Source organism: Myotis daubentonii, chromosome X (assembly GCF_963259705.1).
Source record: "Myotis daubentonii chromosome X, mMyoDau2.1, whole genome shotgun sequence".
NCBI lineage: Eukaryota > Metazoa > Chordata > Mammalia > Chiroptera > Vespertilionidae > Myotis > Myotis daubentonii.
The window spans coordinates 7,434,316-7,460,397 of NC_081861.1; the positions used below are offsets into that span (position 1 = coordinate 7,434,316).

Consider the following 26,082-nt stretch of genomic DNA (forward strand, 5'->3'; position numbering starts at 1 on the left):
ACATACTGCTTTGACTTTTAAAAAGGAAGAAGCTTCACAAGTGAGTCAAGTACAAATCCAAGGTGAATAAGCACCCTCAGTGGAGAAACCCCAAGACAGAATCGGAGGGCCCGAGTTCAAACTCTGTTATCTGGGTCACTTACCCTTCCTGGGCCTGTTTCCCCCTCTGTAAATGGGGAGAACAGCAATCGCTACCTTTAAAGGCCTGTGATAATGTGTCAGCCAGTACTTCAAACATATGTCCCTTCATCCTCCCTGCACGGCTGCAAGGTAGGCTTCTATGAGCTCCTTTCCTACAGGAGGAAACTGAGGCCCATGCAGGTGAAGGAATAGGCTCAAGCTGCCACAGCTGGGATCTGAACCTGGGTGACCCCCAAACTATGCTTATAATTATGCCAGTACTTCCCAAACTACAGCACACTGGTGGTATGGGACTTCTTTGATTGAACACAGACAAATTTGTTTTGATTATACCTTTTAATATGCATTAAAAAACAACATAACAACACATAAAACCCGTGATTTCATGATATCACTACTTCGGATGAAAACTGAAGTTCATGATATTAAACCTAAGACAAACTGAAGAAAAATATTGAGTAAGTGGTACAGGAGGGCAATTTGGAAGTATCTATTAAAAACAAAAATATAAATAGCCTATGACTTTTTCAATTCAACTTCTAGGCATTGATCACAGGTAAATTTTCACACACACAAACACACACACACACACACACACACACACACGCACACACACACAATGCTCCTATGTATTTTGTAATATCAAAACCATAAAATGGTCTTATGACGGCGATCTATACAGTGATTAAAAAGGATGGCATGAATTTATTAGCAACATGCACTGATCTCAAAAGCATTAGGCCAAGAAAGCAAATTGTAGGAAATGTCCATATATATCGTCTGCATTAAACACAATAACACTTCCAATGAATTAGTATATGTAAAAATCTTAAAGTCTAGATAGAAAGATGTACAACAAACGAACAGCAGTTAAGGGAGGGAGGGAAAATGGCGGCGAGCGGGCTACCTTTATTTGTAATCATCTAATTTCTTAAAAAGAGTGGATTCAAGGATGACTTGAGCAATTAGAACTGACTTAACTTTTCAAAAACAACTATGCAGTATGCAGATCAGGACAGGGTGATGGTCTGGTGGTGTGTGTGAACAAATGCAGACTGACCTCGTGGCAGCGGGCTGTGCCCAGCACGGTCCCTGCAGTTAATGCATCTAGTTCCCAAAACGAACATCAATGTGTTTGGCTAGGGTGTGGCCCAGGCCACCTCTCCCTACTTCCTCACAATCAGGTTGGGGCCCGGGCACCCAGTTATTATATACGATTGAAGCTACAGATTTCCTTAGGCCGTCCACGTACCAGGTAACCCCTCCCCCATCAGTGCCCAGGACTTTCCTAGTAACCAGGACATTCAGCATCTCCCAGATTTGGAGGCTCCTTCTGTTCCTAACAATTGGGATCAGAAGCCCTCAGGGATCCAGATATGAGAAGGCTGTATTCTGAGGGTTCAGCACCTAGTGGGCTCCAGGCAGGGGTAAGGCCTCCAGTGAGAAGCTTGACATCATTAAAACCTATGTGAGGTAGGTAATACTGTTAGCCCTATTTTACAGATGAGGAAACAGTGAGGCACAGAAAGGTCAAATGACTTGCCCAATGTCACACGAGTGAGTGACTAAAAAAATGGGACTAGGGCTCTCCCTCCTGGAAGCACATCTGCGCTTCTTCCCCCCCCACCCCACCCCCCCAAGCGCATTACCATTACCTTCCTCGCTCCCAAGCGCCTAGAGCCCTTCTGTTACCTCTACTGTTGTTTCCTACACCCATTTCTTCTAGGAATTACTTTTTCTACCTCTGAATTTTAAAAAACGGGACTAGAACCTGCAACTGTCTGTCCCTAGAGCCCGGGCTTTGCTCCTAGTGCCCAGGCCCTGTTCCTAGTGCCTGACCAAATCCTACCGATTTATTAATGCCCAGTTCCAATCCGACCTTCTCCAGGAAGCCTGGAGGTGGTGGTCTCCTCAAATTCAAAGTGCCTATACATGATTCAGCTAACCACAGGAACTCCTGAACCCAACGTATCTCCTTAGGAGGGATCACATGACTCAGCTCTGCATTCCTATCAGAGAGCCTGACAAACAGCATGCTCAATGTGTTTGATAAATACACAAATAAATGAAAACACAAATGAGGGGATACAGGCAGTCTCATGTGACTGCCTGACTCCTTCCTATGAGGTCCTGAATACCTTTGCCCAGTTCTGGGGGGCGGTCATACAAAGCTCTCTTGGAGTCAAATTCAACCTAGGTTCCTTATTATTATTATTTTTTAAATCCTCACTGGAGAAATGAGGATATTTTTTCTGGTTGATTTTTAAAGAGTGGAAGGGAGGGGGGAGTGTGGGAGAGAGAAACATCAATGTGAGAGATACATTGATTGGTTGCCTCCCACACACACCCGGACCCAGGGCGGGGATCAAGCCTGCAACCCAGATACATGCCCTTGACCGGGAATCAAACCCAGGACCCTTTAGTGTGCAGGCTGATGCTCCAACCACTGAGCCACGCCAGCCAGGGCCAACCTAGGTTCCTTCTAAAATGAGTCTCCAATATCATATCATTATTTTGCAAATACAACCACATGTACACACACATACCCACACACAAGCAAAATGCAAGGGGTCCCACAGACCCATGATTATGGGCCGATGGAAGGCGAGGTTTGGGGGGAGGGGATAGACAATGGCCCTGTTTAGCTTAGCACCTCCTTACAGAGGCCAGGATGCTCCCTGTAGCTCAGGAGTTTTTACTCCAGACTTAACATCACCTCTGTTCCTCTTTGTGCTCAATAGCAGCGCCTAAATCCCATGACAATAGCAAACAGGGAGAGGAGGTAAGGGAAGGTTGGAAGCCAAATATCCAGAGATTGGCAGATGGGCAGCTTAGGGATCCAGATAGGGTGGGAGGGCAGAACTGCTACTGCTCATTGGGATTGGGGTTGGCATCTGGGTACTTGGTGAGGTCAAAGGTCAAGACTTTGCTGATCACACAGTCCCCTTGCTGAAGGAGGAGAGAGAGAAAGAAAAATGAAATTGTAAGGAGAGAATTAAGAGGGGTCTAAGCATCCCAGAACTGGGGGCCTCAAGCCTTCTCTCTACATACCTGCCCAAAGCCCAAGCAGTGGTTCTCTCTGGGTGTGAGAGGCCATGCTCAGTCCCACCTCTGCATGCTGCTGCTGTTTTTGTCTGGCTGCCTATGCCTGGCCTTTCCATTTGTCCCCAAATGCAATGGCCCTGCCCAGCTGGGCTGGGTAAGCCTCCAGGGCAAAGTTCCAACCAGCCCAGATGGCCGTTCAGGACTTGAGTTTCTGTGCTTCCCCGCCCGGCACCCCTTCACTGTGGCCTTCCCGTCCTGCCCCGGGGAGTCAGGCAGGGAGTGGGGCTGGCTCCAGGTCCGCCCTACCTCAGGGTAGACTCCAATGAGGCTCTCGGCCTTGGTGTAGAACTCCTCCTTGAGAGAGATGACAATGGCCTGGAAGTTGCAGGTCGACTGCTCCTTGATGTAGTTGGCCACCTGTGGAAGGGACCACCAACACACAGTAGGGTTGAAGCCTTAATAATACCTTGTGTTTTCCAGTCAGTACCAGAAGCAGAGGCGGGGGTACAGGGAGATGAGATACTAAGAAGAGGCCACTGACTAGCAGGGCATGAATGACCCTGGGCCCAGCCTCCCCACACAGGAAGAAAACAGCAGGAAAAGTTAGGGCACATTCAGGAGCTGCCCCCTGAAACCCAGCCCCAGCCTAGGGATGCCCCTCTTTCCTTGCACCCACCTTGCCAATGTTGGTGTTATCCAGGGCGGCATCAATCTCATCCAGGACGAAGAAGGGGGCAGGCTTGTAGCTGGAGGAGGGGACAGGACCAATAGGTAAGAGACATGGATGGGGTGGGGGTGGGGCAGAACAGCCCCAGGGCCCATCACTCAGGCCAGATTCCCCTCCACTTCTTCAGAGATGAAAAACCCAGGCCTTCATGTTCCTCGAGCCCCTAAGGCCAACAGACCAACTGAGCCCAGACCCAGTGAGCCCTCCGTAGCAACCAGCCCTGTGCTCCCGGATCCTGTAGAATCAGCAGACACAGCCCTCCCCAGAGCCTCCAGGCTGGCTGGGGAGGTGAAGCTGCCCTAGGCTCTGGCCATACTCACCAGGCTGTCTAGAAGTCTGCCCTGCCCACCTGCAGTTTACTCTCATGTCTCCCTGCCTGCACACATGCTACAAAGTCCGCCTGCAATGCCGCCTCTCTCCCTGGCCAATTTCTACTCATTCTTTTATATATTGATTGCAGAGAGGAAGGGAGAGGGAGAGGGAGGAGAGGAAGAAGGGAGGAGAGGGGAGAGGAGAGAGGAGAGAGGGGAGAGGGGAGAGGGGAGAGGGGAGAGGGGAGAGGGGAGAGGGGAGAGGGGAGAAACATCAATGATGAGAGAGAATCACTGATCAGCTGCCTCCTATATGCTCCGCACTGGGGATTGAGCCCGCAACCTGAGCATGTGCCCGGACCAGGAATTGAACTGTGACCTCCTGGTTCATAGGTTGACACTCAACCACAGAGCCACGCTGGCTGGGCTCTACTCATTCTTTACATTTCCTGCTCATGTGTTACCTACTTTACCTCCAAAAGTCTTCGCTGGCCAGCCCTAATCCTTCTCTACAGTGGGTGGTGCCCCTCCTCTGTGCATCCACAGCACACACCCTCACCTGGTTACAAAACCAAGCTCACTGCCTGCTTACACATCTGGCTTCCACTAAACCACAAGCTCCTTGAGGACAAAGACCATGTCTGACTCATCTGTGACATTAATAGCCCCAGAGGGTCTGGTACAGAGCGGTCCTCAAGAAATGCTCACTGAATGACACTGTACAATCCAGCACTAGGTTGTGGGGGTCATATTCAAGTACAAGTGGCATTCAGGAGGGGTCAAGGTATGCTTCTCAGGTCAAAACAGGCTTCCCAGAGGAACAGGAGGAGAATGAGACACGAAGGGGTGATAGGTGACGGTCAAACTGTATTTGCATGGAAAAGACCGATTAGCCAGGAATCTTGTGAGAAACACCCTGGTGGGAGGACTGAATACATGCGGGGCTGGTGAGGGCATGCTGCTGGGATGAGGATGGTGGGGAAAATGGGCCTAGGAAACAAAGGCCAGGTGTGGTAGTAGGTAGGGAAACAGGGGCGCAATTCCAATTCCACCAGAACACCGTCACCCCTGCAGATCTCTGCAGATCCTTGGGCCCCAGAGTCTCCAGTGACCTAAGTTCAGTCTCTCCACCAATTGTGCTGGCGGACACAGCCTTACCTATGAATGGCAAAGAGCAGGGCCAAAGCTGCCACAGTTTTCTCTCCGCCTGACAAGTTGTCCATGGGCCGGAAGCGTTTGCCAGGAGCCACACAGTTGTAGTTAATGCCATCCAAATAGGGCTCCTCAGGGTTTTCAGGGCCCAGGAATGCCTAGGGCGAAGGCAGATGGGTGAGGACTTGGGTCTGGACGGGGATCGGACAGGAAGCCTTGAGGGAAGGGCAACTGATGATGACAGGGGCTGGTTGGGTAAGGAGCTCCAGCCTACCTGGGCACTGCTGTTGCGGGACAGGGCCTTATAGATCTCATCAATGTTGGTGGCCACAGATTCAAAACAAGCATTGAAGCGGTCAAAGCGCTCCTTCTTGATCTGTTCGAATGCCTGCTTGGCCTTCTTGGCTCGCTTTCGGGCTGCCTCAAACTCTGCCACAAGGGAAAGACAGGTGACTCCTCAGTGCCCAGGCTCTGCAAGGCTGAGGACCATGTTGTCTGACAAGAATGACCTGCAAATGACAATCTACAGAGCAGCGATACCCCACAGAGGGAAATGAATGCCTGGGGAGAGTCCCAGGAAGAGGGTCCCACCACCAGCTGTATCCGGTGGACGGGCCACGTGGTGCAAAGGAAGAAACATGGGTTTGAAGCCACATAAACACGGATTCTTCCCTGGGCTCTACCAGCAACCAGCTGTGTAACCATCGCCGGTAATTCGCCCTCTCTGAACCGCAGCAGTTTTCCACTATAAAACAGGCATGATAACCCCTACTGTTTAGGCCTCTTGGGAGTTTCAAGTAAGAAAGCATGTAAAAACGGGAGGGAGCTCTTGGGATGTATAACAGGCCCTTGCCACACCTCCAGCCTCCTGTCTTCATCTCGGGCCCAAGTAAAAGGGGGAAATCCTACCATCCGAGGTCTCCTGGAACTTGTCTCGGACACTTTCCAGCTTTTCCATGGCCTTCATGTTGGGGGCGGCGATACGCTGCAGCACGCTCTGCTGCTCATTCAGCTTCTGCTGCAGTGTGTTCATCTCCTGCTTGATCTCCTCCTCAGCCTGAGCATCCTGTAAACCCCAGGCCCAATGACATCAAGGAGGGCCAGGGTCCATAGCCCAGGTCCCCAGAGATGCTTGAACACATGGGGACCTGCTCCTGAGTACAGTTCAGGTTCTTCCCCAGCTCGGTTCCTCCCACAGTAACCATCCCGCCACCCCCAGAAACCACAGGCTGATGCCGCTTTCTCATCTCTAGCCCTTCCCCCCAGCCCTGTCAACTTCTCCGTCTCTCAGGAGCAGCTGGTGGGGCCCCTCTCTGGCTCTCAGCCCAGGCCATGAGCCAGCACCATCCCAGGGTGACCTAGAGGCTCCCACACAGGCTGGCCGGGACTGTACAATAAATAACCAGATCACTACATCTGAGCAAATTCCACTTGCGTTTGGTTTTAGGTTTTATGGATATTGCGATGCATGTCTGGGCTTGTGCCTTTCTGCCACTTTTAGTCAATAAATATTTACTGAATGCCTTTCCAGTGCCAGGCACCAGGGCCCTGAGATCCTGTGAGCCTTGGTTCCTGTGCTCACAGAGCTGGCAGACTAACAGGGGAATGCATACAAGTACATAATCAGGACACTATGTGGTGATAACAAGATTCCAATCAACAGACATGTGGGGTCAGCACACAAGGTCACCTAACTCAGACTCTGCAGCTAGGGAAGGCTTCTAGGAATATGTTTAAGCTCAGGCCTGCAGGCTGAATGGTGAGGCCGGAGAGAGAATAGGCTTCTAGGCAGACGGGGGCATCATATGCAAAAACAGGGGTTTGCTCATAGTTCCTTCAAGGAATTTGAAGCAATTCAAAAGAGTAATCAACCTTAAAAATGTCACTGGGTGGAGATGGGCAGGGGGGAGGGGGGAATGGGGGAGATCTGTAATACTGTCGACAACAATAAAAAAAATTCAAAGCCCCTCCACCCCACAAAAAGGGCAAGTCAACACTGCAAAAGTGGCAACTGTGTGTATGTGTGTTCACGCGCGTGCACGCTGCGAAAAGAGTCAAGGCTAGAGGCAGACGAGGAAGCCTGATGATGAAGGGCCTTTCAGTATTTAAGAGGTTTGGACTTTATCCAAAAGACGTGACGCTCCACCAAATGCCTTTAAGCACAGGAATGACATGACTATATATATAAATATATTTTAGAAAAGCCCTTGTGAAGATTTCTAAATACTGGTGTAAAGTGGTCTCTAGGATATGTGAAACACAAAAGGTACTCAATGCAATGCTACCTTTCATCTGAGAGAAGGAATATGAATATATTTGCATATAAATGTATTTGTCTTTCAAAAGTACAGCAGCAAAAAAAAAGGATAATCCAAGAGCTAATTAAAATGGTTACAGAGAGGATGAGAGGTGACGGGGACAGGAAAGGAAGCTAAACTTCTCTTCATGTGCCTTATACTATACTTTTTGTTTTAGAACCATATGAAGACTACATAATTATAAGAGAATTCAACCAAAATGTGGAAAACACTGGGTAAAAAAATTATTGGGTGGGGTGACTAGATAGAGAAGGTGAAGGAATTAGCTAAAGAACATATATGAATACCCCATGGACACAGACAGTAGTTTGGTGAAGGCCAAGGGAGGGAGAGGCAGGGGTGGGTGGAAGTGGGTAAAGGGGAGGAGTAAGGGGGGACAGCTGCAATAATGTCAACATTAAAATTTCTCAACAAAAAATATATTAAAAACAATTGTTGGGGAACAAGATGTTCACAAGATGCCAAAAAATCACCCTAAAGTTTTCTAACTATGTACAAAGGTAAAAGTGTATGTTTAGTGTTGAGAGATCTGGCCATGATACCTTAACTGAGGACCAAACTTAGCATCATGAATATGGGACATCCTGACAGTATGTGCCTCCTGGCATAACGCAATCCAAAGTACAAAGCATCATACTTACCTGGCAGGGGAGATACCATGATCACAAAGTACAAAGCATCACCAATGAAATGTTCTTGCCAAAAAATTACTTAACCCAAATCCGTCAAGCCTCCAGAAGAGATCAAACTCCCAACTCACAGGAAGAACAAGTTAAGCAACAATGAAAACAAACTGACATATCTATAACGTACCCCTAACATATCCATTCTTTGAGACAACACATAGAAAAAAAATAAAAGGCAACACACAGACTCTTCAAAAGATCAGTTATGGCCAAAACCAGTTTGGCTCAGTGGATAGAGCGTCGGCCTGCAGACTGAAGGGTCCCAGGTTCGATTCTGGTCAAGGGCATGTACCTGGGTTGCGGGCACATCCCCAGTAGGAGATGTGCAGGAGGCAGCTGATTGATGTTTCTCTCTCATCGATGTTTCTAACTCTCTCTCTCTCTCCCTTCCTCTCTGTAAAAAAATCAATAAAATATATTTTTAAAAAAAGATCAGTTATGAAAAAAAAATAAAAAGGTGAGGGGAATATTCCACAGTAATGGAAATTAAAGAGACAGAAGAACCAAAAGCAACATATGATTGGATCATAGTTTGGTGTGTTTAAGCTTTTATAAAAGACACTTTTGAAACACCTAGAGAAATCTGAATATGGGCAGGGTATGAAATATGAAATTACTGTTACTCTTCTTAGGTGTAATATGGAATTGTGGTTATGGAGGAAGATCCCTTGTTCTCAGGATGCTGAACCATTTATAGTTGAAGTCTGCAGCTTCCTTCAAACAGTTCAGCAAAAACAGAAAAAGTGTGTAATGTAGAGGGAAGGGAATCGAGCTGAGAGAGAAAGCACACTGAAAAATATTAATTGGTGAATTTAAGGTGAAAGGCATATGGATGATCACTATACTATCCTTTCAATTATTCTATAGGTTTGAACATTTTCAAAATTAAAGTTGGGAAAAATTAATCACAATGCAAAAAAAGAGCAATCCCTTAAAAACTAAAAACTAGCCCTAACTGGTTTAGCTCAGTGGATAGAGCATCGTCCTGCAGACTGAAGGGTCCCAGGTTCGATTCCGGTCAAGGGCATGTACCTTGGTTGCGGGAACATCCCCAGTAGGGGGTGTGCAGGAGGCAGCTGATCAATGTTTTGCTCTCATCCATGTTTCTAACTCTCTATCCCTCACCCTTCCTCTCTGTAAAAATTAATAAAATAAATAAAACAAAAACAAAAACTAAAAACTAAACAAAAATACCTGACTATATATTAAGTTGGTTAAAGAGAGAATTCTTTCAAATTACTTTAAAACAGAAACACATGCCCAATGACCTATTAGCTTAACAACAAAAAAGAACCTCAAGGAAATCTTAGACAGCATTCAAAAATTAAATTGTTGCTAATAGTATCTTATTGTGATTTCCAAACTATTACAGAATAGAGTAAATATGTTACTATGTTAGTGTAGCTAGGAACCAAGATTTTTAGCAAGAGTAAATGGAGACTCAAACATAAAATCAATGATGTTGAACTGTAAGAATTATGATTTAAACTGGAAATATGAATATAAACTCATGATACATGTTCCTTCAAAAGAAAAAAATACATTTCGTACCTCAGTCTACCAAAAAGTTCTAGAAGCACCAAGCAACCCAGCAGTTATAAGCACTCCAGTGTCCCGACAGTAGTCACTAAATAATAGCATTTTCCGACTAAAAGAAGATAAGAGCTTTTCAGAGAAATGGCTAATTCAGGACACGGGGTAGGAAATGTAGAGGATGAGTCTGGAAGTACCAGGAAGCAAGGAAGATATCAAAGACTACAAGAGCTGTGTCAAAATGATTCAGAAGCCAACTTGAATGAGTTCCCGCTGGCAAAGATGCAACAACTTGATCAATAAGAATAACCACCACCAGAGTACAACATACCAAATGTGTTTAAACCTCGAAGTTCATAATGATAAGAAAACAATTTAGTGGACGTATCTTGAGATTGCCACAGAAAGAACTCATTAGCTTATAAAGGGTAATAAAGGGAAAGAATCAAGCATATATATCCTGCCTTTCCTACATGAACTGTACCTCAGGGTAACCAAACAATTGATGAGAAAAAAACTCTCTTTACAGTATTCTAGCTAATAAAGAAGAAACTGTGACCTCCTGGTTCATAGGTCGCCACTCAAGCACTGGGCACAAGAGGGAGGCAACCAATCAATGTGCCTCTCTCACATGGATGTTTCCTTCTGTCTCTGCCTCCCTCCCACCTCCCATCCACTCTCTAAAAATCAATGGAAAAAATTTAATCCACTCCCTCAGGTGGATTAAAAAGAAAATGGATAGGGCTAACAATGTCTGAACCCAGTGATCATGATTGTTTTCTTTTTTCAAACATACACAAAAATGCAGAGAATATAATGAACTCCCATGTACCTATTACCCAGCTTCAATAATCATCAACTCGGAGCAAATACTCTGCCATCTATGCCTAATTCCTTTCTATGTTCAATTATTTTAAAACAAATCTGAGACATAGCATTTCATCCATAAATACTTCAACTTGATCCCCAAAGCAGGGTTTCTGAGTCTCCACACTGCTGACATTTGGGGCCAGATGCATTGTTTCTGTAGGGGCTGTCCTAGGCACTGCAGGATGTTTCACAGCATCCCTAGATGCCAGTAGTAACCTCCGCCCCAGTTGTGACAAGTGGGTGTGAGGAATATCTTCAGACATTACCAAATGTCCCCTAGGGATGCAAAATCCACCCCACCTCCATTTTGAACCACTGTTATAAAAGACAGGACGGTTAAAAATAAAATCCAGCCGAAACCGGTTTGGCTCAGTGGATAGAGCGTCGGCCTGCAGACTGAAGGGTCCCAGGCTCGATTCCGGTCAGGGGCATGTACCTGGGTTGCGGGCGCATCCCCCATGGGGGGTGTGCAGGAGGCAGCTGATCAATGTTTCTCTCTCATCGATGTTTCTAACTCTCTATCTCTCTCCCTCTCTATAAAAAAATCAATAAAATATATTTTAAAAAATAAATAAAATAAAATCCAATACCATTAACTCACCTAAAAATATTAGCAGCAATTCCTGAGCATCAAAAATTATCTGGTCAGTGTTCAAATCGTTCTGATTGTTTCATAAAAAAATTTTTTATAGCCCTGGCTGGTATGTTCAGTGGTTAGAGCATTGTCCCTAGCACCAAAGGGTCTCGGGTTCAATTCCTGGTCAAGGGTCCATACCTGGGTTGTAGGTTCAATCCCCAGCCCTGATGGTGTGTGCAGGAGGCATCTAATTGGTGTGTCTCTCACATCAATGTTTCTTTCTCTCCCTTTCCCCCTCCTACCCTCCCTCCTTTCCACTCTCTCTAAAAATATCCTCAGATGAGGATTAACAAAAACAAACCAAAAAAAAATTTTTTTTTTTTACAGGTTTTCAAAGCAAGTTCCAAATAAGGTACACACATTGCAACTGGCTGACCTGTCTCTTAAATCTCATTTAATCTATAAATTCCCCTTTCTCTCTTTTCTTTGCAATGGACTTAAGGGAGAGCCACATAGTCCAATGGGTTGATTTGTCTGCTATAGTCGATAAAAGTTCCCCCTCTGTATTTATTTTCTTTCTTCCCATATATATGGAAAAGAACAGGTCTTTTGTCCTTTACTTTCCAGTATGGATTTGGCTGAACGCATGCCTGAGCTTTTATTTAACATGTTCCTCTGGCACCCATGTTTCTTATAATTGGTGGTTATAAAAGCTTGATCAGATCCTTGAGTTTTTGGCAAGAATATTCATAAGAACGTTGAACAACGATAAATCTTATCATGACAAAGACAGGACTGACATTCAGTGTCCACTGATGCGACACGAAAGGAAGTTCACAAGCACAGAGTACCACCTATGATGTATTCTTGTCAAAAATAAAAGATGAACTTGAATCCAGTCAAACCCTAGACTTAACTACCAGTTTATAGAAATACAGGGGATGGAACAACATGTTAAATAACATGATGGGACATACTCAGCCAAATTTGGAATGTAGAAAATTGTGCAGGTCCAATGACCCAGTTTCTTCCATAAATAGGAAGAAAAAAATGTTATAGACTAGAAGAAACCAATTCTAACATATGGACCTCACTTGAATCCTGATTTAAACACACAAACTGTGCAAAAGAAAAAGATATTTATGGGATGTTCATGGAACTCTAAACATTTACTAAGTATTAGATGATATTAAAGAGTTGTGGTTATGTCTTTTTAAAGAGTCCTTCTATGAATGGAATATCTGGCATTTGATTTAAATAAAATAGGCCAATGGGGAGATGGGAGGGTATAAAAAACAAGATTGACCATATGTTGCTAATTGCTGAAGCTGAGTGATAGGTACCTAGGGGTTCATTATAGCATTCTCTGTATATTTGAGAACATCCACAATAAAAAGTTTTTAAAAAGCCAATTCCCCCTGCTATAATGATGGATTGGAAAGCATCAGAAGCTATTTAGGAGGCTCCTGTAGTCCATGTGAGAGGTGAAAGTGGCCTGTGCTAGTAGGAACAGGAAAAAAAGAGGACTTAATAGCTATTTAGGAGATAGAATGGATAGGGCTTGGTAATTCACTGAATAGGCCAAGTGAGAGAGGGAATCTGGCATGAGGCTCAGATTTCTGGTTTGAACCTGTGGCCGGCTCTGAGGAGAAGGGGCAGATTTGCGGAGGAGGGCTGGCATCTGAGATACCTGTGGGACCTAGCATAAAGATGGTAGCTGAAAGAAAGATCCAGGATGAGAAAAAGCCAAATGAGAAGAGCGCCTGGGACAGAGGGCTGAGGAACCTCTGAGCTCTGTCTGTGCAGGAGCCTGTTCTTTGTGTGTACATCAGGGCTGAGACATACACACACGGAAGGGGAAGATGAGCAGCAGGCAGGGATAGGCGCAACTTGAGGTCAGGGAGGAAGATGTGCCGGTGTATCCGTGCATATAGGGGGCGACCCTGGATCATAACTCGACCCTCCCTCTCTTGCCAGCTTGTCCCTCTTTCTGGCCCTGGTCTCCAGAGGGTCCCCAGATGAGCTGACCTACTCTTTGGACAGTGGGAAAATGTCCCCCAACCCCCGAGGCCGATCCTCACCTTCAGATCCTCACACAGGTCACCGTAGTCAATTTCGATGAGGGCCTCTCGTGCATAGATACTGGAAGTTCGCTGAGAACCACTCACAGAATCCTCCCCCTGGGAGCTACCCTGCAATGACAACAGGGAGCGGAATGGAGCAGACTGGCCAGGAGAGGGCCCCTCTAGAAGGGGCTGGGGCTCCTTGGCACCTTCAATGACTGAGAAAGCACCTTGTGGCAGGACAGCAGCTTTGAAGGCAGAAAGATCTGAGTTCAAAATTGGGCTCTATCGCAGCCTAAGGGTGTGATCTTCCTTCACAGAACCACTGGGCTTCTGTTCAAATCATTCTGTGGGATCTGAGCTCTCTCATCTCTAATGTGGAGCAATGCCTGCCTGGCAGAGATGTGGTTTAGATTAGGAGTAATCACGTCACATGATACCTTGAGCCCTGGTGCATTTCTGGTGTTCACAATATTTTGCTGAATTAAAGTGAAATGCTATTTTGGAATAGGGGATGTAGGAGGACATGTGGGACTGAGATACCTGTCCAAGTAGAAGACAAGACCTACGCAAACCTCCTCAGTTAACATTCCCACCCCTTGCTACCAATCCTCACTTCCAGTGGATAAAATGACTTGGCCCTTTTATCAGCTAGTGGCCCTCCCTTTCCTATACGCTTCGTCACCTCTGCATTGCTATGTCTCTTACCCAACCCTCTCCTGGCCAACCTCCCTCACTGCAGCTAAGCGATCATCCCGCAGGTCCTCCACCTTCCATCTTCCTTACCTCTTGGCTAATGTCCCTCAATTGCTGCTCCTACCAATATCCATCACCTGCTGGAGCTAACAGCTCAATTCCTAAGGTTAATGAAAGATTTCATGTTCTCCTGGCTTACCTCCCTCACCACCAACTGACATACAGCTCTACCCCCAATGCAACTTCCCTGTCACACCACGCCACTACCTTTGTCTCCACAGCCTCCCCTGCCATCCCTCCTTATGATCTTTCTCTCTCTCTCTCCTGTCCTCCCAGGCCACTTTCACATTTTCTCCCCATCCCTGGTTAATGTTGCTCACAGCCCACTCCCAACACCAACCCTGATACTCACCTCTTCCTGACTAATATCATCCATGGTGCCCTTGGACAGTGGCAACTTGATGTCTTGCATCTTGCAGGCCTGTAGCAGGTTGTGGCGGTCACTGCGCTTCTGTTCAAGCTTGGTCTCAATGGCTGTCACCTCCTTTTGTAAATGGGTCATTTCCCTAAGAAGATCCAGGGAAAAAGGTGAGACCCAAATCCAGCAGGTTGCCTGCCATACCTATTTGCCCCAACCCCAGGCCTGAACCCACTCACTTGTTGGCGCCCCCCAGTTTCTTACGAATCTCCTCCATCTCGTGATTCTTGTCATTCACCTCTGACTTCTTGGCCAGGTGCTGATTCTTTAGATCTTGCAGCTGGGCCATGGTCTCATCTATGATCTTCATGTGTCTTTGTTCCTCCTGGTCCCAGCAGGGGGAACAGGACAAGAGGTGAAGGCTTTCCTTATCTCTCCTAGGATCTTCTCCTTCTGTCCCCACCCTTTCCACCAGTTTGTTGGAGCCTCTCTTCAATGAGTTCTGCTTTCACAAACCCTTCTCACCTCTCAAGCTTCTTTTATCTTATTCTAAATTATCTGGTTGCCCATTTTACCAGTTGCCTACTGTACAGAAGTTCAAAATACAGAAAAAGTATTTAGCGGGGATGACAAAAATCACTCATAATCCTACCAGCTAGAGATAACCAATCAATATTTTAGCCTGTTTCCTCCCAGCATTACTTATAGGACAGATCTAAAAAGTTAAGGCTAGATTGTTAATTAAAACTTGATATTTTTGATTTGTTATACTTGAGCATCTTTTCCACATCAAAACTACTGTTGTGAGCTATATAATAACATCAATGTTTTTTGTAAACCCACACAAACAATATGGTGGATTTTTTCTATGAGTACACATACATGAATGTTGAAGTATTCAAGTCAATCAATACCTGCAGGTTTGGAAAATATACATTCCATGGAGTTAGCCCCGGGAAGAATAAGAGGACTGGGAATGAGTGGTCAGTGACAGGGGACTATAGTCTGATTATTTAAAAGGGGAGTGTTTTGTTTTCATTTTGATCTTAAAGTCAAATAGAGAGGACGTATTGACAACTTACTCTCAAATGGCTCATAAAAAGAATATGCACAGCCCAGACAGCATGGCTCAGTGGTTGAGCATCAACCTATGAACCAGGAGGTCATGGTTCGATTCCGGTCAGGGCACATGCCCAGGTTGCAGACTCAATTCCCAGTGTGGGGCATGCAGGAGGCAGCCAATCAATGATTCTCTCTCATCATGGATGTTTCTCTCTCTCTTTCCCTCTCCCTTCCTCTCTGAAATAAACAAAAATAAATATATTTTTTTTAAAAAATAAGAATATGCATCCACAGAGAGAGTCTGCAAAAGCAAATATGGCAACATGTTAATGACTCTTGGTGATGGGTACATGGGAGTTCTTTTCATGCTCTCTTTCCTTACCTTCTTGAGCTTTTCTATCTCATTTTCATCCTTTTTCACCGTTTGCTCCCACATGTGTACTTTATCCTGGTCCTCTTTCAGTTGGTTCTTTTCAAAGTCCAACTGGATGCCCAAGCGAGTCTTCTGATTCTCAAACTCCAAACTGTGGGAAGAAAGGAGAACTAGGCCCAGGTCGTAGGGATCCAGGGTCACTGCTAAATTTCAGTCACCACCCAGCTCATCCATCCACATCCACATCAAACTGTTCCCTGAAGTTGGAGAATTAAGTTTCTCAGCCAAGCTTTCTGGAAATGGCACAAGCCAGGGGAAACCGGGCCAAAATCCATTAGTCTCCCTTTAAACACTGGAGAACTCCAGACCCTCCATCCGCAACTTCCTAGATGGAAGCACAAAAAGGTCCACCTCAACCCACCAGCTATAATTCCTATTTATTAAGCTTCTGTGTACTCTACATGCATTACCTCTAATCCTCTAATCAACAGCTCCACAACTAGGCATTATTACCCTCATGTTACAAATAAGGAGACTTGGGCCAAGAGGTAAAAGACCTTTGCCCAAGGCCACATAGCTAGTAAATGGCAAACGTGAGATGGAAACCCAGGTCTAGCACCAAACCCAGGCTCCTTCTCCTATGGCACTGGTGCAGTCCAGTGTGGTGGGATAAGAGGAATGGTATCCCAACTCTGTCATTTACTAGTAGTATACTCTCGGGCAAGTTAGTTATCCTCTCCATGCCTCTGTTTCCTCGTCTGTAAAATGGAAATAATAATAGTACTTACCTCGGAGTTACTGGGAGTTAATATGTATGTCCTTAGAACCATACCTGGCACCCAGTTAAATACTCAGTAAATTGTAGTTACCATCATTACTGCCAGGTATTCGACTCATATTGACTCGTTCCAACTATGGTCCGTACATGCACACCCCCCACGCCAAGATTCCAGAACTTCTAAGGGGTAGTAGAGCTTGGGTAGCAAAAAACCATGGAGAAAATACTAGATTCCTGCTATTGCCCTCCTCACCATCTCTTCAGAACTCAAAGAATATGTAACCAGCATACAGATACTTCCAGCAGCCCCACACCCCCAATGTGGTGTCATAGATGCTGCCAGATGTCATGCTGGCAGTTTAAACCTATTAGTCACTATAATCCAAATGAAATGTAATTGACTCTATAATTTTGAGCTATGCAATTTTAAGTCCAATCTCCTAAGCATGACTCATAAAGCCCTCTGTGATCTGGCCCCCGCTGACCTCCCCACCATCCCCCGCCTTCCACCTGACCCCGTTTCTATGCTGCAGACATTCAGAACTCTTTAGTTTTCAGAACAAGGCATGATCCCTCACACCTCTGAGCATGCTGTTCTCACTGCCTGGGACTTTGCTGCCCGGCTGGCTAAATCCTACTCACTCTACAGGTCTCCATTTCATCATTCCTTGTTCTGTAAAACCTTTCCCGAAGGCTGTGATCAGGTTCTTAGTTTCTATTACACTTTGTTGGATTCCTCCCTGTACAGCTGTTGAGCTAATCACATCCCACAGTTCCTAACGCATTTATGATTGCTGTCTGTGCAAGACCCTTCCTTTGTCTCCTCTGGTTCACTCCCTGATTTTCACTCCCCTTTTCTTCTTTACAGTGAGCATGCACGCCAAGGCGACAGATATATATACACACATACACAAACATATGTACATAGCCTTAAAATGCATACCCTTATGTCATTTTGTTTTTCAACTTACACAAATGCATGGTGCTGTACATTTATACAGGGCACTGCCCATAAATCTAGTTCTTGCTTTAAACAGCTATAGAGTATTCAGGAGTCTGTAGACTCATCACATTTCACTTATACTTTCCCTCGTAATGGCAGTCTACATTGCACCAACATCCTACTACCGAATTATGACAAGATAAACGGCCCTGAATGTGTGTCTCTGTGACCCTGTGGCAAGACTCTCTGTGATACATACCCAGGTGTGGCTTTGCTAAGTCACAGAACTGCCGGAGACTTATTTTCACTGAATACCTCTAGATTGTTTTAATTTACATTTCTCTGATTAGGAATGAGACTGAATATCACTTCGTAATTAGCCATTCAAACTTCTCTTTCCATGACATGCTAACTACATCCTCTGTCCAGTTTTCTATTGGGTCTCTTGTTTGGATTTTTCCTCTTGTTGTTTTGAAGTTCCTTGACCATTTCCTCTGTATTTTGTATCTACCTAAGGTACAGTATTGATCATATTAATCTGAAGTTGCTGATCTACTTGTTTGTCTCCCCTACTACTCCATAACTCAACTCACTGAGGGCAGGGGCAGTTTCTGACTCAATTCTATATCCCTTGAGCTTGGCCTGGGGGTAGAAGAGCAATGAATATTTACTGTATGGGTTGTGGGCTACGTGAACTGCCAATTGAGGCTCAGGGGCCAGCAGATGAACTTTAAGGAGACTGTGTTATGTTCATCTGCCTTATCCCCATCTCCCAACCCCCTCCAATACCTAGCACAGGACAACTTGGCACAACACAGGTACTCAAGAAAGGTCTGCTGAACAAATGAATAAACTGAAGTGGGGAAGAGGAGAAACTGTTGTTTTGTTCTTACTATTCTTCTAACCTAGAAATTTGTTACTCCTCACCTGCATTGCCTATAAGATAATGACAATAATAAAAGCTAATATTTGCCCAGCCAGTGTGGCTCAGTGGTTGAGCATATACCTATGTATGAACCAGGTCAGTTCGATTCCTCGGCAGGGCACATGCCTGGGTTGCAGATTTGATCCCCAGTAGGGGGAGTGTAAGAGGCAGCCAATCAATGATTCTCTTTCATCATTGATGTTGTTCTCTCTCTCTCCCTCTCCCTTCCTCTCTGAAATCAATAAAAATATATCTAAAAAAAAAACCCCAACACCTCAGGATTATTTTAAAACGCTAATATTGACTGTCTAGGGCGGGGGGATAAAATGGATACATATGTAATACCCTTTGTAATACTTTAAGCAATAAAAAAAAATAAAAAATAAAAAAAATAAAACGCTAATATTTATTGCTCTTAGTAGGTGCTAAGTATGTTGCTAAATACTTTATAAGGATTATTTCACCTGATCCGCCAACAATGCCATGGTGTCATTATCCCATTTTATAGATAAGGAAACAGGGGCTGAGAGAGATCAAGTCACTGTCCAACACGAGTTGTGGAGCTGGGATTTTTAACCCAGGTAAACCACGCTTAAAGTTGGCCCTCTTACCCACTACACTGTGCGACAGCACCTCCCTAATGTCCCTGTTCTCTAAGGCTGACCTATAATGAACGCCCATCCAAGAGCTGCTCCCAGCCTTAGGATGGCATCTGACTTTCCAGGACATCAGGCTGGGGTCTCAGAGGCACTGCAGTCTCTACACTTACCGCTTCTTGGCGATCTCATTCTGCCTCTTCACCTTCTCTTCCTCAAACTCCCGAATGTTACGCACACCGATCTCCCGACAAAACTCTTCAAACACCTCATCCTCTACCTGACAGAAGCAAAGGAGGGCAAAGGCGTTTTGGGTCAGAGTGCTGCTTCCAGCCCCAGCCCTGCCCCGATGCACATGCTGGCATGGCTCCTCCACCAACCTGGTTCATCTTCTCCTTCAAGTCTTTCATTTCCCTTTCTCGGCTCTGGATGATCCTCTTGATATCATTGATGCGAGGCCCAAAGTTGGCTAGCTCACTCTCCAGCTTGGATTTTTCCTGCAGAAATGGGGATGAGAGCGTTAAAAAGAGACTAGGCTCCTTAGAGGAAGGAGCCACCCGAGTTCCCTGGCCATGGACACAAAGGGCTAGCTCTCCACACGCTGAGAGAACGTGACTTAGCACCAGTCAAAGCTCCATCGTCTCTCGAACTACCACAGAGCTTCAGAAGTTTTAGAAAACTCAGACTTTTTAATTTTAGAAAAAGGCAAAACTACTCACACACACACACCCCTTCCAGGGTGGTCTGGGGAAGCACGTCATGATCAAACACATTAACATCTAGAAGAGTAGCCCACACAGGGACTGAAATGCCTATAGCTCACTATCCATTCACTTTTAGAAGAAGCTCAAATATTTATTAAATGAATGAATTCTGCTAATAACAGCCCCTAGTATTTACTGAGCACTTACTGGGTGCGAAGAATCAGTCTAAGCAATTTACATGTACTAACTCACTCAATCTTCACAATGACCCTAATAAAGCAAGTAGTATCCTAACTACCATTTTACAGCTAATGATAAAGAAAACTTACACTGATAGGTTAAGTAACTTGCATAATGTTACACAGAGCCAAGATCTGAACCCCTGGCTGGCTGACTGTGCTATGCTTGGTTCCCTGGAGCAGCCTGGGAGAGAGGGGAGCAGGACAAGTTCCCTACCCCCAGAGAAAGCTTTAGAAAACAGGGCTGGGGCCAGACCCCACCTGCAGATTCAGGGCTAGATGGCGTGTCTTGGTCTGTTCCAGGTCGCTCTGTGAGTACTTGAGCCGCATCTGCAGCCCGTGGGCCTGAGACTGCACCTGGCGCAGCTCTGCCTCTTTCCGCTTGGCCTTCATCTGCTCCTGGAGTGGACAAGAAAGAAGGGCAAGGCGGTAAGAAGGTGGCTGGCCTGAGCTTCGGACCCCCACTCCCAGGGACAAAGTTGCCAGTGGCTTACTTTCAGCTCCTCTGTCAACCTCTCCTTCTTCTCTTTCAACTTGTCTACCGCTTTCTCATCCCAGCGCCGCGCCTTGGCCTTCAGGTCACTGGCCCCACCAGAGATCACTCCTGACTTCTGGAAGAGGGTCCCATCCAGTGCCACTGTCTACACACAGAAGGGAGAACAGAGAAGCTGAACAGACGAATCTCCAATAGTAAGCCAGCCTGTCCAGCTCCAATCTGGGCAAGGGAATCCATACCTTGTGGCGCTGATGGCCTCCAAAGGCAATGCGGCGGGCATCCTCCACATTGTCACAGACAAGGGCATTGCCACAAGCGTACTGCAGGGCCTTTTTGATGTGAGGTGGCTCATAGCGAATGACATCAATCACCAGCTTGGCCCCCTTCAGCTCCCGGAGTTTCTCATCTGTAGGTTTCACCTGTAGGAAGAAGCTCAGTAGGTGGCAGAACATGGGAGGCGAGGAGGAGGGTCTTTCACACACAGTCTTGATACCAGCCTCACCTCCAGGTAGTCAAGAGGCAAGAAGGTCTCAGGCTCCCCACGCTGTTCCTTGATGTACTGAATACAGTCCCGGCCTGTCTTCTCCGAGTCCACAATGATGGCATCCATGTTCTTGCCCAAAACCTTGGTTACAGCAATCTGATACTTCTTTTGTGTGGGCTGGCAGAGGTCAATGAGGCGGCCGTACTGAGGAAGTCACAGAAGAAAAAGAAGGCCTGAGACTTTCGGGAGCTGGCTCAGAAACCCCAACTGCCAGCGTGGGTAGATCAGAGTCTGTATCAGGAACATAGCCCCCAGGCTATGAAGAAAAAGCTAACCCTGGCCCCAAAGCAAAAAGGACTTCAGGCATTCATATCTGAATCCAAAATCATCCTTGCTAAACCTCACTTTGACCATTTCACACATTGCTGCCACTCCAGACACTACATCAGATAACCTACATGCATTATCTCAAATTCTCACAAGCACCAGCAAAAGAAACCTGTTTTCCCAGTTCATCTGCCCACATTCTCTCCAAACCAGCCATGATTCCCTAAGAATTATCAGATGAAGGGAAAGATCTTCAAGGGCAAGGCCTGAGCCTACTTCACCTATATAAACTCCCCAGCAGTGTCTAGAGGAGAGATGAGGAAATATTTATCGAACCCAATTAAGCTGAACCCAGGGATGGGATTACAGATCTGAAAAAGACAGGCAAATGAGCGGGTTGGTTCATAGCAAGGGAACTCATATTGAAGCCTGCACAGAGCTACTTCTGCCCCATGGCCTCTCCCCCTTCCAAGGGTCTCTCTAGTCTCCCTGCCTCCCACAAAAGAGTGGACACAGCAAGACAAAACCTTCCAGAAGATGCAACTGGTGTGATAAAAAGAACATGAGGTTAAGAATCAGAACAAGTTGGTGTGAACTGCAGTTCTTTCACTCATAAGCTGTGCTCTTGGGCAGGTCAATTTAACCTATCAGTTCTCCAGCTGTAAAAAATGGAATTAACAGGGCTGCTGGGAAAATGATTTGATTGAGTGTGAAAGTAAGTGCTCAGGAAATGAGTTTTTTCTCTCCACTCTTACCACAGAGCCTGGATATAGACGTTTGATGCTTTCCATAATCTCTGCCTTGCGCTGTTGGCGGCTGCTCTCCTGGCGGTCGATGCGGGCATCCCCCAGCTGCTCCATCACCTGGTTCAGCTCCTTATTGATCTCATCAATACGCCGCTTGGCCATCTCCACCTCCTCTGTCAGCTCCCCCTCTAGCTTCTTCTGCTCCTCTAGAGACTGCCTATAAAGGGGATATAGGGGTTACCCTGCCTGGTCAGGAAATACTTTGGGCTGAGAGGGCCTCTGGGGGCCTCTGCCAGGGGAGGGTTAGGATAGGGAGGGTACATAAGAACAGCCCCAGAAGTAGGAGGGAAGGCTGCAGAGCCACATACTTGCTAGTCGTGATGTACTCCTCCAGTTTCTCAATCCGCTTCTGATTCTCTTCAATCTCCCGCAGCTTTTGCTTGATCTTGGCCTGGAAGAGAGACAAATACACTCCATTACCAGGGGCTAAGCAAGGTAACTCCCAAGACCATGGGGCCTGGGCTTACAGCCCCTACGTGCCTGCTTATCCAAGAGCCCAACAATCCAGGACAATCTGTCATTATCGCAGGAGGCCTACTAAAAGGCAGACACACAACCTGGCTGGTGTGGCTCGGGTGAGAGTTGTCCCATGCACCAAGAGGTCACTGGTTCAATTCTCGGGCAGTGCACATGGACAGGTTGCAGGCTCGATCCCCAGTAGGGGGCGTGCGGGAGACAGCCCGTCAGTGTTTCTCGCTCATAGATATTTCTATCTCTCTATCCCTTTCCCTTCCTCTCTCTGAAATTAATAAAAAAATTCCTTTAAAAGAGCAGATACACAGACAGTGCTCGGTGTGGCTCTAACTGACGAGGCCTCCAAGGGCCTGGTGAGACCCTCTCAGTGTTCTACCCAGCCTGGGCTCTCTTCACCACTCAGAGAGGCTCAAACCAACGCCAGATAAAGCTTTCTGGGCCTTTCTGCACCTCTGTTTTGTCATCTGTGAAATGTAGGTAACTGCCACTTCAGAAATAATGTAATTAAGTGCTTAATATAGGGTAGCTATTAATATTGACGCCTACCGCCAAAAGAAGTGCTTAGCAGAATACCTGGAATGCTGTGAATTCTTGGGGTAGTATAAGAATTTTTCTTTTCTTTTTTGTTTTTTAATTTTTACGTATTGATTTTAGAGAGAGAGAGGAAGAAAGAAACACTGATTTGTTGTTCCAATCATTTATGCATTCATTGGTTGATTTTTAAAATTTTTATTTATTGATTATTTATTTAATATATTTTTATTGATTTCAAAGAGGAAGGGAGAGAGAGAGAGAAACATCAATGATGAGAGAGAATCATTGATTGGCTGCCTCCTGCATGCCCCTACTGGGAATCAAGCCCGCAACTCGGGCATGTGCCCTGGACCGGAATCGAACCCGGCCAGTCCACAGGTTGACATTCTATCCACCGAGCCACTGGTTGATTCTGACAGGGGATCGAACCGGCAACCTTGGCATATCCAGACAATGGTCTAACAACAAGCAAGGGCCATAACACTTTTCTATTCTTGTTATTATTTCACTATCACTGTTATTAGGAAGACAGTAAATGAAGTATACTTGATAGAGTGTGGGCTTTAGAGCTAGACTGGCTAGGTTCATATCCTGGTTCTGCCACTTAATAATGAAGTGACCGTAGGCAAATTGCCTCACCTCTGTGATATAGTTTCCTCATTTGGAAAAGCAGAAATTAAACGAGTGAATACACGTATAGTGCCCAACACACAGTAAGTGCTTGCTCGATGTTAGCTGTTGTCGTTACAATTAAGATTACCATTACTTCCTTTTCTCTGGACCATCAACCCCAATCCTGTAACATGCCCACCTCTGTCTCTACTTTCTTCCGCTCTTCCAGATCTAGCCGGTCCTGGTCAGCTTTCTGGTCTCGATTGAACTTCTCCAGCTCCTGGGCCAGAGTAGCAGCTCTCTTGCTGGCTTCTTCTTTCAACCGGTGGTATTTCTTCACCTGTGTTAGAGACAGGAAAGGAGGACACATTTGACCGTTCAGTCCATGTCAGCCCAGCAATCTCCCCATCCTCCCCCTCAGCCCTCCCAGAGCTTACCTGATTCTCCTCCAGGGTCAAGTCTCTGCCCTGACTCTGACTCTCCTCTTCCATCCGTTCCTCAAACTCCTGCCGGGCTTTTTCCACCGAGAGCATCTCCTTTTCCAGCTCATCCATGTCACCTTTACGCTTCTTGTAATGCTTCTGAGCATTCTGTAGGGACTTCTTGGCTGCTTCCAGCTTCTTGATTTTGTGGGAGGTATTCTCCTTGGCTTTGATGTATTGAGGCCGCTTCTGGTTCAATTCTGAATCCTTTTCCCTTTTGCCAGAGGGGAGGGGGGAAACCAGTCAGCACTGTTGGAGGAGGGTTCCTAGGTTTTTTACCCAAAGATAGGGATGCCTGAACCCCCACACACAGCCAGCCCCAGGGAACTGCCTAACAATAATGACCTGATGCCCCACAGATCCTCAAAACAGGGGCTGATTATTCCCTGGGACCTTCTGCCTCGCATTCCAGGCCCTCCATAAGGTTAAAGCTGCTACCCTGGCCTCAACCAGCCAGGCCAGAACCCTCATAACAACTCTTAGAATATTCTGTGTTAGCCGTCCCCCATCTGAACTGGCCTTTTAAAATCCTGTCCTTGCGCCCTGGCTGGTTTTGCTCAGTGGATAGAGCGTCGGCCTGTGGACTGAAAGGTTCTGGGTTCAATTCTGGTCAAGGACACATGCCTGGGTTGCGGGCTCGATCCCCAGTAGGGGGTGTGCAGGAGGCAGCCAGTCAATGATTCTCTCATCATTGATGTTTCCATCTCTCTCTCCTTTCCTCTCTGAAATCAATGGAAATATATTAAAAAAAAAAAAAATGTCCTGTCCCTGCCCTAGCCAGTTTGGCTCAGTGTGTAGAGCATCGGCCTGCTACCGAAGGGACCCGGGTTCGATTCCAGTCAAAGGGACGCACCTCAGTTGCAGGCTCCTCCCCGGCCCGGGCCCTAATCAGGGCACATGCAGGAGGCAACAAATCGATGTGTCTCTCTCACATCGATATTTCTCTGTCTTGCCCTCTCCCTTCCTCTCTAGTGCCTGGGATTCTCATCGCTTCCTCGCACTTGGCAAGTCATCACCCTTTCAAGCTCTCCCTCTTCTGAGCACCTATCTACCCAGAGCCTGAGTATTTAAATACTCTATTTGTCTAAAATGCAAGTCAAGCCCTATCTGGTTCGGATCAGTGGATAGAGTGTCAGCCTGTGGACTGAAGGGTCCCAGGTTCGATTCTGGTCAAGGGCACATGCCTGGGTTGCGGGCTTAATCTCACTGTGGGGCGTGCAGGAGGCAGCTGATCAATGATTTCTCTCATCACTGATGTTTCTACCTCTCTCAACCTTCCTCTCTGAAATCAATAAAAATATATATTAAAAAAAATAAAAATAACAAATAAAATGCAAGTCAAGAGGAAAATAGAGAAACTAGTACGGATGCTGAAGTCCAGGCCAAGAGGAGCCCTAGGAAACAGGACAGCCTCTTGGTTTCCCATGAATTGCGTGCCCAGGCCCGTCTCTTACTTGATCTCCTTCTCAATCTGCTGCTGCTCCCGCATCATTTTGCCCAGCTCCTTCTTCTTCTCCTTCAGCTCATCCTCTACCTTGTCCATGCGCTTCTTGTCTTTCTCGATCTCCTTATTCTTAGAGGCCAGCTCCTTATTGAGCTTCTCGATTTCCACTTCGTTGTGATACAGCTTAAAGAGCTGCAGCTGGACCTGAGCTCGCACCACCTCGTCCTTCAGGCGCTGGTAGCGGTCAGCCTGTGCAAATAGAGGCA

General features: G+C 46.2%; 1 protein-coding gene across 1 annotated transcript in view; it reads right to left on the bottom strand.

The window, feature by feature from the left end:
• Positions 1-458: 458 nt before the first annotated feature.
• The window catches only part of SMC1A (structural maintenance of chromosomes 1A), a 32,129-nt gene continuing 6,505 nt past the window's right edge, over positions 459-26,082 (bottom strand). Inside the window, exons 5-25 of the mRNA XM_059679162.1 lie at positions 25,827-26,065; positions 24,328-24,586; positions 24,090-24,230; positions 22,579-22,661; positions 22,220-22,427; positions 21,156-21,341; positions 20,893-21,072; positions 20,652-20,798; positions 20,419-20,556; positions 19,595-19,711; positions 19,388-19,494; positions 15,982-16,123; positions 14,777-14,922; positions 14,532-14,685; positions 13,442-13,552; positions 6,286-6,442; positions 5,651-5,805; positions 5,383-5,534; positions 3,863-3,932; positions 3,493-3,603; positions 459-3,090 (exon numbers count right to left, since the gene is read on the bottom strand). Of these exons, the coding sequence (XP_059535145.1) occupies positions 3,007-3,090; positions 3,493-3,603; positions 3,863-3,932; positions 5,383-5,534; positions 5,651-5,805; positions 6,286-6,442; positions 13,442-13,552; positions 14,532-14,685; positions 14,777-14,922; positions 15,982-16,123; positions 19,388-19,494; positions 19,595-19,711; positions 20,419-20,556; positions 20,652-20,798; positions 20,893-21,072; positions 21,156-21,341; positions 22,220-22,427; positions 22,579-22,661; positions 24,090-24,230; positions 24,328-24,586; positions 25,827-26,065 (3,087 nt within the window). The 3' untranslated portion in view covers positions 459-3,006. The remainder of the gene's footprint in view (positions 3,091-3,492; positions 3,604-3,862; positions 3,933-5,382; positions 5,535-5,650; positions 5,806-6,285; positions 6,443-13,441; positions 13,553-14,531; positions 14,686-14,776; positions 14,923-15,981; positions 16,124-19,387; positions 19,495-19,594; positions 19,712-20,418; positions 20,557-20,651; positions 20,799-20,892; positions 21,073-21,155; positions 21,342-22,219; positions 22,428-22,578; positions 22,662-24,089; positions 24,231-24,327; positions 24,587-25,826; positions 26,066-26,082) is intronic.